The sequence below is a fragment of the Lactuca sativa genome, chromosome 4 (genome assembly GCF_002870075.4).
Source record: "Lactuca sativa cultivar Salinas chromosome 4, Lsat_Salinas_v11, whole genome shotgun sequence".
Lineage (NCBI taxonomy): Eukaryota > Viridiplantae > Streptophyta > Magnoliopsida > Asterales > Asteraceae > Lactuca > Lactuca sativa.
In genome coordinates, this window is record NC_056626.2 from 241,899,411 (window position 1) to 241,913,732 (window position 14,322).

General features: G+C 32.5%; 1 protein-coding gene across 2 annotated transcripts in view; it reads left to right on the plus strand.

Moving 5' to 3' along the window:
* LOC111921913 (serine carboxypeptidase 1) overlaps positions 1-12,795 on the plus strand; it is a 28,986-nt gene extending 16,191 nt beyond the window's left edge. For both annotated transcript variants that reach the window (XM_042901332.2, XM_023917483.3), the window contains exons 7-8: positions 12,237-12,342; positions 12,434-12,795. In XM_042901332.2, the coding sequence (XP_042757266.1) occupies positions 12,237-12,342; positions 12,434-12,583 (256 nt within the window). In that variant the 3' untranslated portion in view covers positions 12,584-12,795. The remainder of the gene's footprint in view (positions 1-12,236; positions 12,343-12,433) is intronic.
* Positions 12,796-14,322: the final 1,527 nt, after the last annotated feature.

Consider the following 14,322-nt stretch of genomic DNA (forward strand, 5'->3'; position numbering starts at 1 on the left):
CAAAAAAATCGAAGTTCGTACTCGTTTGTGTGAAGCTTGCTTGATTTCCAAGAAAGATCGAAAATTTTATCCAAAGAATACCAACTGTAGAACTAAAGAATGACTAGAACACGTGCATGGAGATCCCTGTGGTCCGATCGCATTGCCAACACCAACCGGAAACATGTATTTTATGTTACTTGTCAATGATGATACACGATTAATGTGTGTTTGTATGTTGAAAAACAAGGATGAAACTTAAACTATATTTAAGAAGCTTCTTGCTGAATTTCTCTGTAACTGAATTCTTTTAGAGCATAAGTTGAACTTAAATCATGTTTAAAATCAAAAGTATTTTTAACCGATCAGAGTGGTGAATTTTATCGACACAATTCGCTACATATTATAATGAAACCGAATTGAAATACCACTATAGAATACCTTATTCCCCACAACAAATTAGCATTGAAAAAGATGCAACCAAACTGTACGAAAGATGGAAAGAAGCAATCTAAAAGGAATGAATGTTCTGATGGGTTTTAGTATACTACAACATCCTATGGTCCACATACAACCCTAAATACCTTGGACCTATGTTTTCACTAATTATACATGCAAAGGTGTTTCCAAGGCATTATACCTATAACTAGCATGCAATTTGACATAAACAATACAAGACACTAGTTAGGGTAACATACCTTTGATTTGGCTTAAAGTCTTGATGTATTTGGTGTTGCTTGATAGACCTTGGCCTTTAAGAACTTAGTGGCCCAAGTGTTGCACCTCAAATGGAATCACAACTCACTTAGGGAAAAGGTAACTCTTAAGAGAAAATTCCATGCACCAAAAACACCTTCAAGTTTCTCTAAGAAAAGAAGCACACGTTTTGGTCATGAACTATCATATTTATATGTTGGATTCCAAGGGTCATGCATATAAACCAAATCCATATCCATGGGTATTATGATCCATGCTTCATGTGGCCCAACTCTTTACGTATCCATACATAAACTTGGTCCAACATGGATCATAAGCCCAACACATATAAATATAACTAATTACCATAATTTGTCCCCATATATTTAATTAGTCTCTTTTGATCACTAAATTAATTCCAAATGAATTCTTGATGAATACTAATTAAAACATATAATTTCATATTAATATATTAGAACTTATAGCATATTAATAAATCATATATAACCTTCTCTCAAGAATCCATCCTAACAAATTGTCCTGGTGTTATGCAACCCAAATGGACCATGCTACTTTCGGATCGAATAAATACCAATAATAGTTATGGGCTTAGACATTTAGTCCAACAGTCTCCCACTTGTATAAGTCTAAAACTATTATTTCGTATGACTCCAAGATCCCGACTAGCAATCGTAGCTCTTAAAAGTCGTTGTCAAACTCTGACCTAGTCAATGACATGTCCATTAGATAAGGGATCATATATTCCGCCATTCTAGATATCATATGGACTGAGACATGGATTATAATCATTCTCTCTAATCATTTGTTGTTTCCCGATTTCCGATTTATGACGACCGACTAATTGAACAAATCAAATTAGTCCATTCCCTGCCGAGCACTTACGTTTGTCATCACTAAATCATCGACGGGCTCATAGATATCGCTTTTATCCCTCCAAGGGTAAAAGGAATGGATAAACTTCGACCCAAATGTTTGCTTGTACTTACTCATCAAATTACACACAACGATATGTTTTATAACAACCAAGTTACTAGTTGCGTTTACATATGTCAACGTGCAACCGAAGCGCAACTACAACTCACATGTCTCCGTTTGAAGAATATAAGATATTATCGTCTCATGATCACTAATGATAAAATCCATGAAGTGAGTCAAATGAGCGTGGTTTAAATCCAATACTCGAATCTCATTCCAGGAGCACTCATGAACACTACAACTATGTCTAGGCCACCTAGATAAACTACAGACCCATTCATCACAGTCTTGATTTATACCTACTTCCAAAGTATGATTGACTGCGGAGAGTTTGAATAACCTAGTTATTCGGGAAGTCAAAACATGCAAAGTGAAACACAAGAATAATACTAATCTTATATGGCCCCAAGCACCTTTGAGAGTAAATAAAACACATTTTATTCAAACACCATATTGATTACTCATTATGTATTGTATAATGTTTCGAATAATCAAATTTATACTTAAATCAAAAAAATACAAGCATGCACATTATGTTTGTCCAAACAATAGTATGCCATACTCCAAGTATACACATTATGTTTGTCTATGATCCTTATTTTGTGAAATAGACCAATTGAACGTGATTCCAATGATTCTCATTTCACAATCCCAAATCTTTATCGTAGATGTAAGAATTCCAAATTCCAGCCATTTACCGAAATCTTTAAAATTCTAAACTTATATACATTTATCCTCTTGTAATGAATATGCACAAAGTCACAAAGACTTTTCAACAGACATTACAGAGTATTCCATTGGAGAGAAATTCCATGGGAATGAAGTCTCAAATTCAAAGTACAACCCTTTGAACATCCTTCTTGCATTAAATTTTCTAATCTTACATAGATTTGAAGAACAACTTCCACCAATGGAAACATTTCCAGATTCCCATTTTACCTATCACTTATGAACAAGAGTTGCCTCTTTTTAGAATATGTCAATATGGTCCTTCCAAAATTAACACTATACTTCCAACTGTCCATGAGCAACCAATCTTTAGTAAACCTCAGATTGTCCTCGACAATTGCTTAATCATTTTAGTCATATCCAATTCTATTCCCTTTTCCCTCTTAATTCCCTAGGCATTTGGAAAATTTAGAAAGGATAAATATTATAGCACATGTAATCGATCCTATACCCAAAGCATATGGGACATGCTTCATGATGTCTCACATAAAGACATGATCCTAGACCAGTCTTTTGCTACAATATTTTTTTTATTTGCCATGTTGTCATAATTCGACTATGAAGAGGGATTCCGTAATCATAATAAAATTTTGAGAACGCAATATATATATATATATATATATATATATATATATATATATATATATATATATATATATAATTTCCTTATGTTGAACCATTCCAACATAAATTTCATATATATATATATATATATATATATATATATATATATATCCTTATATATATATATATATATATATATATATATCCTTGACTAAAGATGATTAAAATCTCAATTTAAGCTTTTAGAATTGAAATGAAGTATAATTTCCTCTCCCTTAATTATAGCAAAACAACTTTTCAAACCCTACAAAGTCACGGATTGAGACTTTTGTTTTCTATAATTAACACTTAACATAATAATCATGCTCCCACTAACATGATAATTATTACCATAACACTTATGCTCCCACTACCTTTGACATGTATCCAGAAATCAGTTGGGCTTCTAGAAACCAATACTCTATTGTCTTTCTTACCAAAGTTCAGATTTCTGATACAAGATGCTTTGATAAGACTTTATCAAAATCATACCATTTTCCTTAGATATCTCACATTAATGTCTAAACAATTTTTAGAACAATGAAAAGGGATGTTGTAATCATAGTCTTAATTGTTTAGACCTTTGCCATTTCTCACAAGTCCATGTTAGTGTGCCGGTTAACCACACACGCTCCACTAACGACTTTGAGAATGCAAATATCACAATTGCTATCTACATAAAATCTTTTTAGTGAAAGCGTTTCCTCATCATCATTTTCATGAATCGGAGAGAAACCTTATGACACTTAGATTTTATGGTGTATATGTTCCCATCCATGTGAATTTGTCAAAACCATAATTACAAGACAAGGTTAGTGACAAATTCAAACCCATATGGACTGAACTTGTTCAATCTTAATTTCTTGCCACCTGGCAGCACAAGGGCCTACCATTGCTTCCAAGTACTTATGAAAACAATTGAGAACTCATAGAACTCACATGCATAGTCAACTTTAACTGGAGTGGGCACAAAAATAAGAATATGTCAACACGATAGGTTACAAACCGCAAGTCGTGTGCCAGTGATAAACAACTTGTTTTATTCTTGATTAGTTCTTGAAACATGCTCAAGATCTTTAAGACTCCCACTGACCTCTTGACCTATAAGATTCTCTTTTCAAGAACCGTTCCTGGATAAAGCAAATATTCAAGAGTTAGTGCAGATTCTTATCAAGACAAACACTTCACACAATTGGCCTTAGTTGGTCTTTGTTTTATCCAAAACATCACAACTTACCAATTTCAAATGTACAAGAGTAAGAAAACATTTTATTCTACATTTGACTAGTGTTATAAACCTTTTTAAGACGGTGTCACTCAAGGTTATAATCTTGGAGCATCACTCTATGACTTGTTTTGGGACGAAGTATGACTCATCTTCTTGATTTAACCATTTCAACAATTCATGATTCCTCTTCTTAGTCATACAAATGCACTAAGATAACCATAAAACAAGATACTCAAGTACTCTCCCATTTTTTCAGATTGGAGAAACTTTTGTCTTTCTTCCTAATTTGATTCTTCTCATCCGTCCTTCCTTACATTGAAACTTTTCCAATGTTTCAGAATTACATTTAAACTTGTAAGTATAACCATATTTACTAAACTTTAGTAAATCACGACGAATAGTCTCATCCGTCTTTGTGGTGGACCTGACCAACGCACAACCAAGTGTACCCGATTTCCTAGTCCTTCACTTGAATCACATATACATGTGATCAAGGAATTAGTCTTAATATCCTAAAGATGAAACTTCTCATTCAGAATACAATACAAGTTGCATGATTCCAAGTTTCTATCCAACTAAAACTTGGGTGATGAGAATCTTTCCTTATTTGGTAAATTATGACACTACCACAAACAAAAGAATCAAATCCATTTTTCCAATATTGCTATCAATGGAATCATATAAACAACAATTTTTCACAAATGCTACTATAAGGATATTTAAAATAAATAAAAAAAAAAAGAAACTTTTCCTCTATTTAAAACTTGTAGAAAAACTTATCCTTACAATGCAAATGAATATGAAAAACTTGTTGTTATCTATTCCTAAGCAATATATCATAACTCTTAAGCAACAACTCAAAATTCTGATCACCGAACCATGCGATCGAAATCCATCTTCGCGATCAGAATCAGCATATTCTTCATTTAAGCTTCCTTTTTTTCTTTGATTCTACAAAACATCAAAATGTGACCGAGTCACATCATGTAATAAGAATCTTCAAATAGGAACTTAATAGAGTTAGATAGTAGACTTTACCCGATGTAGAGTCAAACTTTTTAACTTTACCATCGTTTTGATCTTTCAGGTAAATAGGGCAGCTTCGCAACCAATGCCCTTCCTTTGGCAATAGAAACATATGGACTCTTTGGTAATGGTACATGGGACTATCTCAGACTTAGCCTTTCTCTTTACCATTTGGTCAACTGAGTTGACTATGGCCGATCCTTTTCCATTGGGAAGAGAAAGCTTTTTTGGATTTCCAGTGTTACCATTGTCAATGTCCATGGAAGTTTGGGAAGTTAATCTTCCAATCAAATTTGCTTTACCAGTGCTCCAAATCATTGCTGATTCAGCAGCACCAAACAAATAGGTGAGATCATTAAGGGTCATGTCATGGTTTGTCATATAGTAGTCCTAAAGGAACTCACTATGTGACTTAGAAAGTGATTGAAGAACCTAGTAAACAACCAACTTCCTCAAGCCTTTGACACTCAACTCTCCCGACTTGTCAATATGTGACTTCATCTTCAAGATGTGAGCACATATAGACTTTGCTTTCTAATAGGGCTTGAGTGACCTTGAACTTGTGGGTTAGGGAGAATAATTGGAGGAGGTGGAGGAAATGAAGTATCATTTCCATGATCCAATCGCATGATATCATCTTCATTAGGAAATCTTGTTCCAAGAGATTTGGGAAGATTATAGTTGTCTGGAGCAGACATCAACAATGGGAGATATTCAAGTTAGTTGATTTAAGTCCTTAATATAACTCCCAATATGAAATATTAAGGGTAGGACCCAACACAATATTTTATAACTTGGAAGAGGGATGCCGTAATCCAAGCTATGAAATATTAGAAGGTAGGTAAATGATGATTCACCAATTTCCACCATGAAAAACAAAATAAATATTAGATTTTAATTGGTTTGAAACTCCTAGGTCTTTTAAGATTCATTGAACTTTTCAATGGCATGTTTAAATATGGACTGTGCCCTCTCAAGTTTGTGACTGGGATGCCAAGGATCACAAACAAGGTGTGAATAACCATGAAAATTAACTTGGTACCCTTAATCTTTATCACCTAATCAAAGTGTCGGTTATCCACACACGCTCCACCGATCTATGATAAACATTAAGTCACCCGTTTCCACTCTTACTAGTCCATGTTAGTGTGTCAGTTACCTACACACGCTCCACAAACGACTTGGTAAGGTACAATGTGTAATTTCATGGGTTAGCACAAAATTCACATTTTCCTAAGTAACTAAGATTGGGAATTTATAATGGTTTAGGTACTTAGTATTTATCATTATACTTTTAATGTAAGGAGAATTATAGTCATGTCAAACCTGTTCGACTAACTACCCTCCACTAGTCAAGGAAGCGGTGGGTGAGAGTGGACACCCATCAAACTGCCACTTTATAGGCAGCAACCTTATACCCCCCCCCCCCTTCTAGACCGGCTTCGTGAATGAGGCCTACTAATGGTAAGACTGACTTTGTTCTTATACATATATATAACTATTAACTATTAATATTATAAAAGTATAAGGGTTGAATTTTAACCTTTCAAACTCTAAGGGTTAACTTGGAATTAAAGTATTCATGGGGGGAAACTTTACAAATTCGAAAACTCGAGGACAAGTTTTGAACACTTCAAAAACTTTTGGTTTCCATAACTTATGTGTTTAAAGTAGTTTTAGTGAACAAACTCTTCAAGTTCCATAACTTGAGGATAAGTTATGGAAGACTTTAAAACATTTTAAAAAATGAGACTCTTTATTTTCATAACTTATGGAATTTTTTTTATGAGTTTTAAAATTCATAAATGAGTCTTTTCATATAACTTGAGGACAAATTACAAAAACACATTTTATGAAATACTTTTAGATCAATTTGGATTGAAAACAATTTATCACACAATTTTTCTATTAATCTAAACTGACTTCTAAGAACAAGATAATTCAAATCATCAATCTTCAAGAAATTAGCATGAACATATAAACTAATACAAATCTTGAAATTATGACAATTATCTTTGAAATTGGATTAGCATGAACATTACCACATCAAAAACAGATTTATAAGTTCAAAAACATCTTAGGGTAATGTTCCTTGTCCAATTCCAACCAAAAAACTCGAAAATATGCTGTCAGGGGGTCCAAATCATCGAGTGCATGAACCGACTCGATGAGTTGGATGAATTTGTACATGGACTCGTCGAGTCCCTAAATGGACTCAGCGAGTCAGCTGTCCAAACAGCAAAAAATTCGATTTTTCAGCCTTTTTTTTAGCAATTTGCATCAAGTATAATTAAAAACAAGCCATGGCTCTGATACCACTGATGGGTTTTAGTATACTATAACATCCTATGGTGCACATATGACCCTAAATACCTTGAATCTATGTTTTCACTAATTATACATGCAAAGGTGTTTCCAAGGCATTAAACCTATAACTAGCATGCAATTTGTCATAAACAATACAATATACTAGTTAGGGTAACATACATTTGATTTGGCTTGAAGTCTTAATATATTTGGTGTTGCTTGATAGCCTTTGGGCTTTAAGAACTTACTGGCCCAAGTGTTGCACCTCAAATGGAATCACAAATCACCTAGGACAAAGGTAACTCTTGAGAGAGAATTCAATGCACCAAAACACCTTCAAGTTTCTCTAAGAAAATAAGCATACATTTTGGTCTTGAACTATCATACTTTATATATTGGATTCCAAGGGTCATGGATATAACCCAAATCCATATCCATGTGTATTATGATCCATGGTTCATGTTACCCAACTCTTTACGTATCCATACATAAACTTGGTCCAACATGGATCATAAGCCCAACACATATAAATATAACTAATTACCATAATTAGTCCCCATAGATTTAATTAGTCTCTTTTGATCACTAAATTAATTCCAAATTAATTCTTGATCAATACTAATTAAAACATATGATTTCATATTAATATATTAGAACTTATAATATATTAATAAATCATATATAACCTTCTCTCAAGAATCCATCCTAACAAATTGTCCTGGTGTTATGCAACCCAAATGGACCAAGCTACTCTCGGGTCGAATACATAACAATAATAGTTGTGGACTTAGACATCTAATCCAACATGTTTGAGAAGTCCTATGAGATGAAGTCTTAAGTCACTCAGTCTACATCCTAAATCAAATAACCATAAAAACATTTAAAGCATCAACACCTTATGAGCTATAGACAGATCGGAAGCCAAACATTAATCATATGAGTGTTTTTGGTTTTGTTGGTTATATAAAAATAGTAGAAATACATCTAAAAAAAGTCAATTATAGAAGTAAGAAGCTAGTACACTTGGGAGTCAAAAAGGTACAAAAGGTTATCCGCTACTTGATCCAGAAACTTGAGAAATTCGACTTGGAAGAGATGTGATTTTTGAAGGAGATACTAAGTGGATTTAGGGACCTAAAACAAAGTTTAACTCCATGACAAACAGAACCTTCACCTGTGATATCATGCTAGATATCAAAGCTGAACAAGAATAATATATCCATCCAAATTTCTAAGAAGAATAAACACCATAAGGTAGCCCGATTACACCTTGGTCCTCACTTGATAGTTCATCCGAAATTGAAGGTCCCCAAATATATGGTAGTTTGGCTGATTTTTATGAAGTGATGAACTTATGTTTCCACAAGATGAAGAGCTGGTAAATTTCTCGAGTGCATGTGAACGTGAAGATTGGATGGAAGCTATGCAAAGTGGGCTAAGTACAATTAAGAAGAATAAAGCACGGAGTCTAGACGAGAAGAATAAAACACATTGGTGTTAAACAGGTTTATAAAATAAAAGCGAGATCCAGACGATTTTTTTTTATGTACAAAGCAAGGTTGGTTGCAAAAGTATACGTGCAAAAACAGGGAGTAAATTTTGATGAAGTGTTTGCACCCACAGCCCAGATGGAAACCATATGTATCATTGTTGTACTTGTAGCCAAAAAAAGGTGGTTGATACATAATCTTGACATAAAATTAGCCTTTTTATATGGGAATTTGGTAGAAGAAATTTATATCACACAACCGGGAGGCTTCGTAAAGAAAAACAAGACAAAACAAGTGTATAAATTTGCAAAAGCATTCTACAGGTTACGCCAAGCTCCATGAGCATGGAATTGTCGCTTGGACAAGTATCTAAAGGGAATTAGTTTTAAAATATGCCCACTAGAGTATGCTTTCTACACAAGGATAAAGGATGGAAACATATTAATAGTTAGTGTCTAAGTCAGTGTTGCAGAAATCGGCCTTGGCGGCCGATTAATCGTTTGGCAGCCTTAAACCGATTACGATTAGGGTGCTTGGCGGAAATTGGTCAAAATCGGTCAGAGTCGTCCTTGGCGGTCATATGTGGGAATTTATTAAAAAATTCAAAAAAAATTAATATTCAAATATTACACCAAAATTTTAAATTTTTAAAATTTTAAGCTTTCAAAATTTAAAATATTAAACTAAAACTTTTTAAATTTTAAAATTTGAAATTTTCAAATACTTAGTTTTTTAGGGAATATGAATTTTTTGAATGATTTTATTAATAATTAAGGGTCTCCAATTAATCTCCAATTAATCCCCGCCTAGTCTGATTAATTGCTTATCGTCAGTCGACCGCCGAGCTACCACCGAGCGATTTTTACAACCCTGGTCTAAGTCAATGATCTCATCATCACCGCGGCTCACAATGATTAAGTAAAAAGTTACTAACAATAAATGAGCAGGGAGTCTAAAATGAGCGACACTGGGATGTTATACTATTGTCTAGGCATCGAAGAACACCAACATAATGAAGGTCTTACACTAAAACAATCAGCCTATGCAACAATAGTACTCAAGAAAGTTGGAATGTTCCACTGCAATGCATGTAGGTATCTCATGGAACCAAAGTTATAGTTAACTAAAGAAGAACAAAGTGAGTTTGTGGATCCTACTTCATATCGAAGCATTGTAGGAGGCCTTAAATACATGAAAAACACTCGACCACTTATATAGCTCATTTGGTAGGTATCATGAGTCGATTCATGGAAGGTCAACTAAGCAACATCAACAAGCTATAAAACATACACTAAGGTATATTAAAGGAACTATTCATTATGACTTGAAATACACAAATGAAGAAATAGAAAATGTTGTAACTGGGTTCATTGAGAGTGATCTAACAAAAGATGTGAATGACAGACGAAGGACTACTAGAATGACATTCTACTTAAATTAGAACCTTGTCACATGGAACTCACAAAAAGATAAGTGTGTTCCATTATCTTCGTGTGAAGCACAGTTCATGGTAGAAACAAACACAACATGTCAAGGGATATGGATCTATCGATTACAAAAAACAGTAATTCCAATATCGTGCTACTGGTGGACAACAAATCAACTTTGGATTTGATGAAAAATCTAGTTTTTCATGGAAGGAGTAAACACATTGACACTCGGTTTCACTTTATTCATGATTGTGTTGAAACAGGTGATGTAGTTGTAAGACATGTGGACACAAATGAACAAATAACTGATATCTTGAAAATTTTAATGGGAATAGTCAAGTTTGAAAGCATGAGAAAATTGGCTGGAGTTGAAGAGATAAAAGCTTATGAATTACATGGGAGAATATAGGTGTAATTGAAAATAAGCTTGAAAGTTAAGTAGTAAAGTTCTTCTTCTCTCTTTTTCATATTTCTTCCATATATATATATATATATATATATATATATATATATATATATATATATATATATATATATATATATATATATATATATATATATTTCTCCTAGTATGCTTTTTTCTTCTTGATACTATTTTTTTCGTGTTAATTCATAACAACAAATTTAAGAGATGAAACTATCATTGTTTAAAGGGCTAAACCAATAGACTTAGTTTAGTAAGCGATATACTGGTGATATATTTTTAACTTTGTGTGCTAGTTGAAAGGGTATATGTTAGTTGAAAAAATAATTGATAACTGAAAAGCTAGTTGCTAGCTTGTATGTTAGTTGATAGAAAAAAAATAAGATTTGTTAAAAACTAGCTGATTAACTAGCTGGAAGATATAAAATGACGCAAAATTACATTTAGGATAATTTTCTAAATGATTTTCCTATAATTAATTAAAGGTATACTTGGAATATTTAAAATAAATCTTGAAAATCTAGTCCAAGTGGCTTTTAAAAAAGCTAGCTTATAAGCTAATTTTTTGCTTGCCAAACATGATGGTTTCAAAAGGCTTGAAAATAAGCTAGTTTATTAGCTAGTTGTGATGCGTCAAACATAAATTTAATGCAAAAAATCAACAAACAGACGTTTTCCTACGTCATACCTTTCTCAAATAATTTTTCAAAAATCATATATCCAAATAATGCTTTAACTCGTGAGTCCCCGAACACATGCAACAGGAAGTCAAAATATTTTGTGGGGTCTTTTTGATTCCAAAGATTATTCACATTATTGGTAAAGTTACAAGCTAAATGAATAGAGCTTTTTCATATTTAATATTATTTAATTCGTTAGCTTCATATCGTCCATAACAGGAGCTCATTAAAGAGTTATTTGAGCGAAATCAAGTTTAGCTAAATCAAAATATCTATTGTGAGAACTTTTTCATCCCAAAACCTTAATTTTCAATCTCATAGGGCTTTTCACAATTCTAATTTTATTAATTTCATTTTCATAACTTTTATTTTATTTTAGTAGGACCTATAAATAAGTTGTATATGAAAAAATTTACTACAGCTTAGATATATTAAAATTTTCATTTATTAAGTTGGCAACAAAAAGATTAGTGAAAAAACTTTGAAAAAGTTTTCTATTAATGTAGATGATACTGATAGCACCAAAAAAACGTTTGTTAGAAAGATTTCGTACAATGGACATTTATTTAAGCTTTAAAGTTTAATAATATGGAGATGATGTGTTTATTATAACAACACCTTACAAGTTACATCATGAACAATTGGCAGTGGTGACACTGATGGAATGATCCCGGTAACATCCTCAAGGTACTCTGTGAATAAGTTAAAGCTTCCAATAGAGACTGCTTGGAGACCATGGTACTATAATGGAGAGGTAACAATATTTGAAATGTTAATCGCATTGAATAACAATATAGGAGTAGAAAATTTTAAATTTAAGATATTGATGTTAAAAAATGTGATAGGTGGGAGGATATGTGGTAGGCTACAAAGGAGTTTTACTTACCACAGTAAGGGGCGCAGGGCATGCAGTCCCTAGCTACCAGCCAGAAAGAGCATTGTTGATGATTTCATCATTCCTTCATGGTAAACTACCGCCATCATTGACTAAATAATCATCGTCAGTCATTTATCGGATGAAAAAACAAGTTATAAGCAAGTGGTATCCAATCGTATTCGAAATATAACAAGGTCATTTAGAGCATGGAAAGTTTATATACAATGACAAATATATGTGCTTAATAACTTTCTATGACTTTAAAATAAACAAAATGGAAAGAAATTTGCCAATACCATCGGGCCTTCAGGGCCAACCTCTTTTATTTCATTGCAATGAAAATAACCATACTATTCCCTACTTGATTCCTGTAGGAAAATTGATTTTAACCAATTTCCAAAAATGGGGTGTTCGTGATTTTAGGCATGAATTTTGAACCATAAATGTTATCAAACTGTAAAAATGATTATATTCTTGTGTTTTCCTCTATGATACATTCGCTTTCATATATCACACGTCCAAAATGGATTTAAGACAAATGATAAATTGTATGTTAAAGTGAGGTGCTTGGAAGAAATTAACAACGGGGTTCAATGTGTTTTATTCCATCCCATATGCATGAGAGTTTAAAGAGGAATATAGTTTAGAACTTTAAAGGTGTCTTATCATTTTAAGTCAACTAACACAAAGACTCTCTCTTGCGTACGAATGGGGTGGGATGCAAATGAAAACTAAATTGGCTTGGGGTCACTAAACTCGTATGTGAGCGTGTAACCACAAACTCCAAACCCAATAATGAGCGAATTCCTTTTAAGGAAATTATGTTAAGGACAGGCCTCATCAACAATTTTATGTTTTTCTTTGTTCGTATATTTTTATGTTATATTTTTCTAACAATTTCTTTGTATCATACACTAGCTAATAAATCTAAAACACATAAAAAATGTTACGTTCACATGTGATAAACTATATGAAAAAACCCAACATATACCTTCTGGAAATAATGTCACTAGCTGTAGTGACCATAACCCATGAAAATCCATTCTTATAGGTAAAACTTATCAATATATGGTAGGGATACTGAGAGTTGTATCAATCTTACTTTTCATAACTATCACCAATAATGTAGGTATAGTTACTCACTTTTTTTACTATGACTATTATACACCTTTTACTATTGATAATATTCGTATATTGTGACTATTATCTACATTTAATGACTTACAAGGAATTAAATGATGATCACAATATAATTATATTGACATGTTTTTCTTTTATTATGACTATTGAGAACTTGTAGTCACTTGTTCAATATTTAATCATCAGCATAAAATAGTTATTGTGACTTGTATTTTTATATACAGTGAAGTGTTTATATTTAGTTGTTGGATTAGGTGTCTAAGCTAATAACAAAATTATTATAATCTTGAATTATAGCAAAATCTTTTTAGGTTGCCCTCAAACCTATTAATTGATTGAAATGCTTTTTGGAGAGAGAAATAGACTGATTTATTAATTTATTATATGATTAATAAATTAATTAGAAATCAAAATAAATAATTTATTAATATATTATGATAATAATATATTAATTAGAAATAGTATTTTTTTAATTAAAAATTAGTTAGATTAATTTTGGGATTAATTGGATTAATTAAAAGTAGAAGAACTAAAGGTGACAATGTTTAGTAGTTGAACATTGGCCAATTCCAGAACCTTCCATAGGGGGGAAGGTTCCAAAGGAGTTGTAGAGGGTTTCTTGAGTTTTTCTTGAGCTCTAAGGGAACTTGGATGCCTTAGCAGGAGAGCAAAATGATTAGGGTTATCTAAAAGGAAACTATATTATCCTTAGTCTCC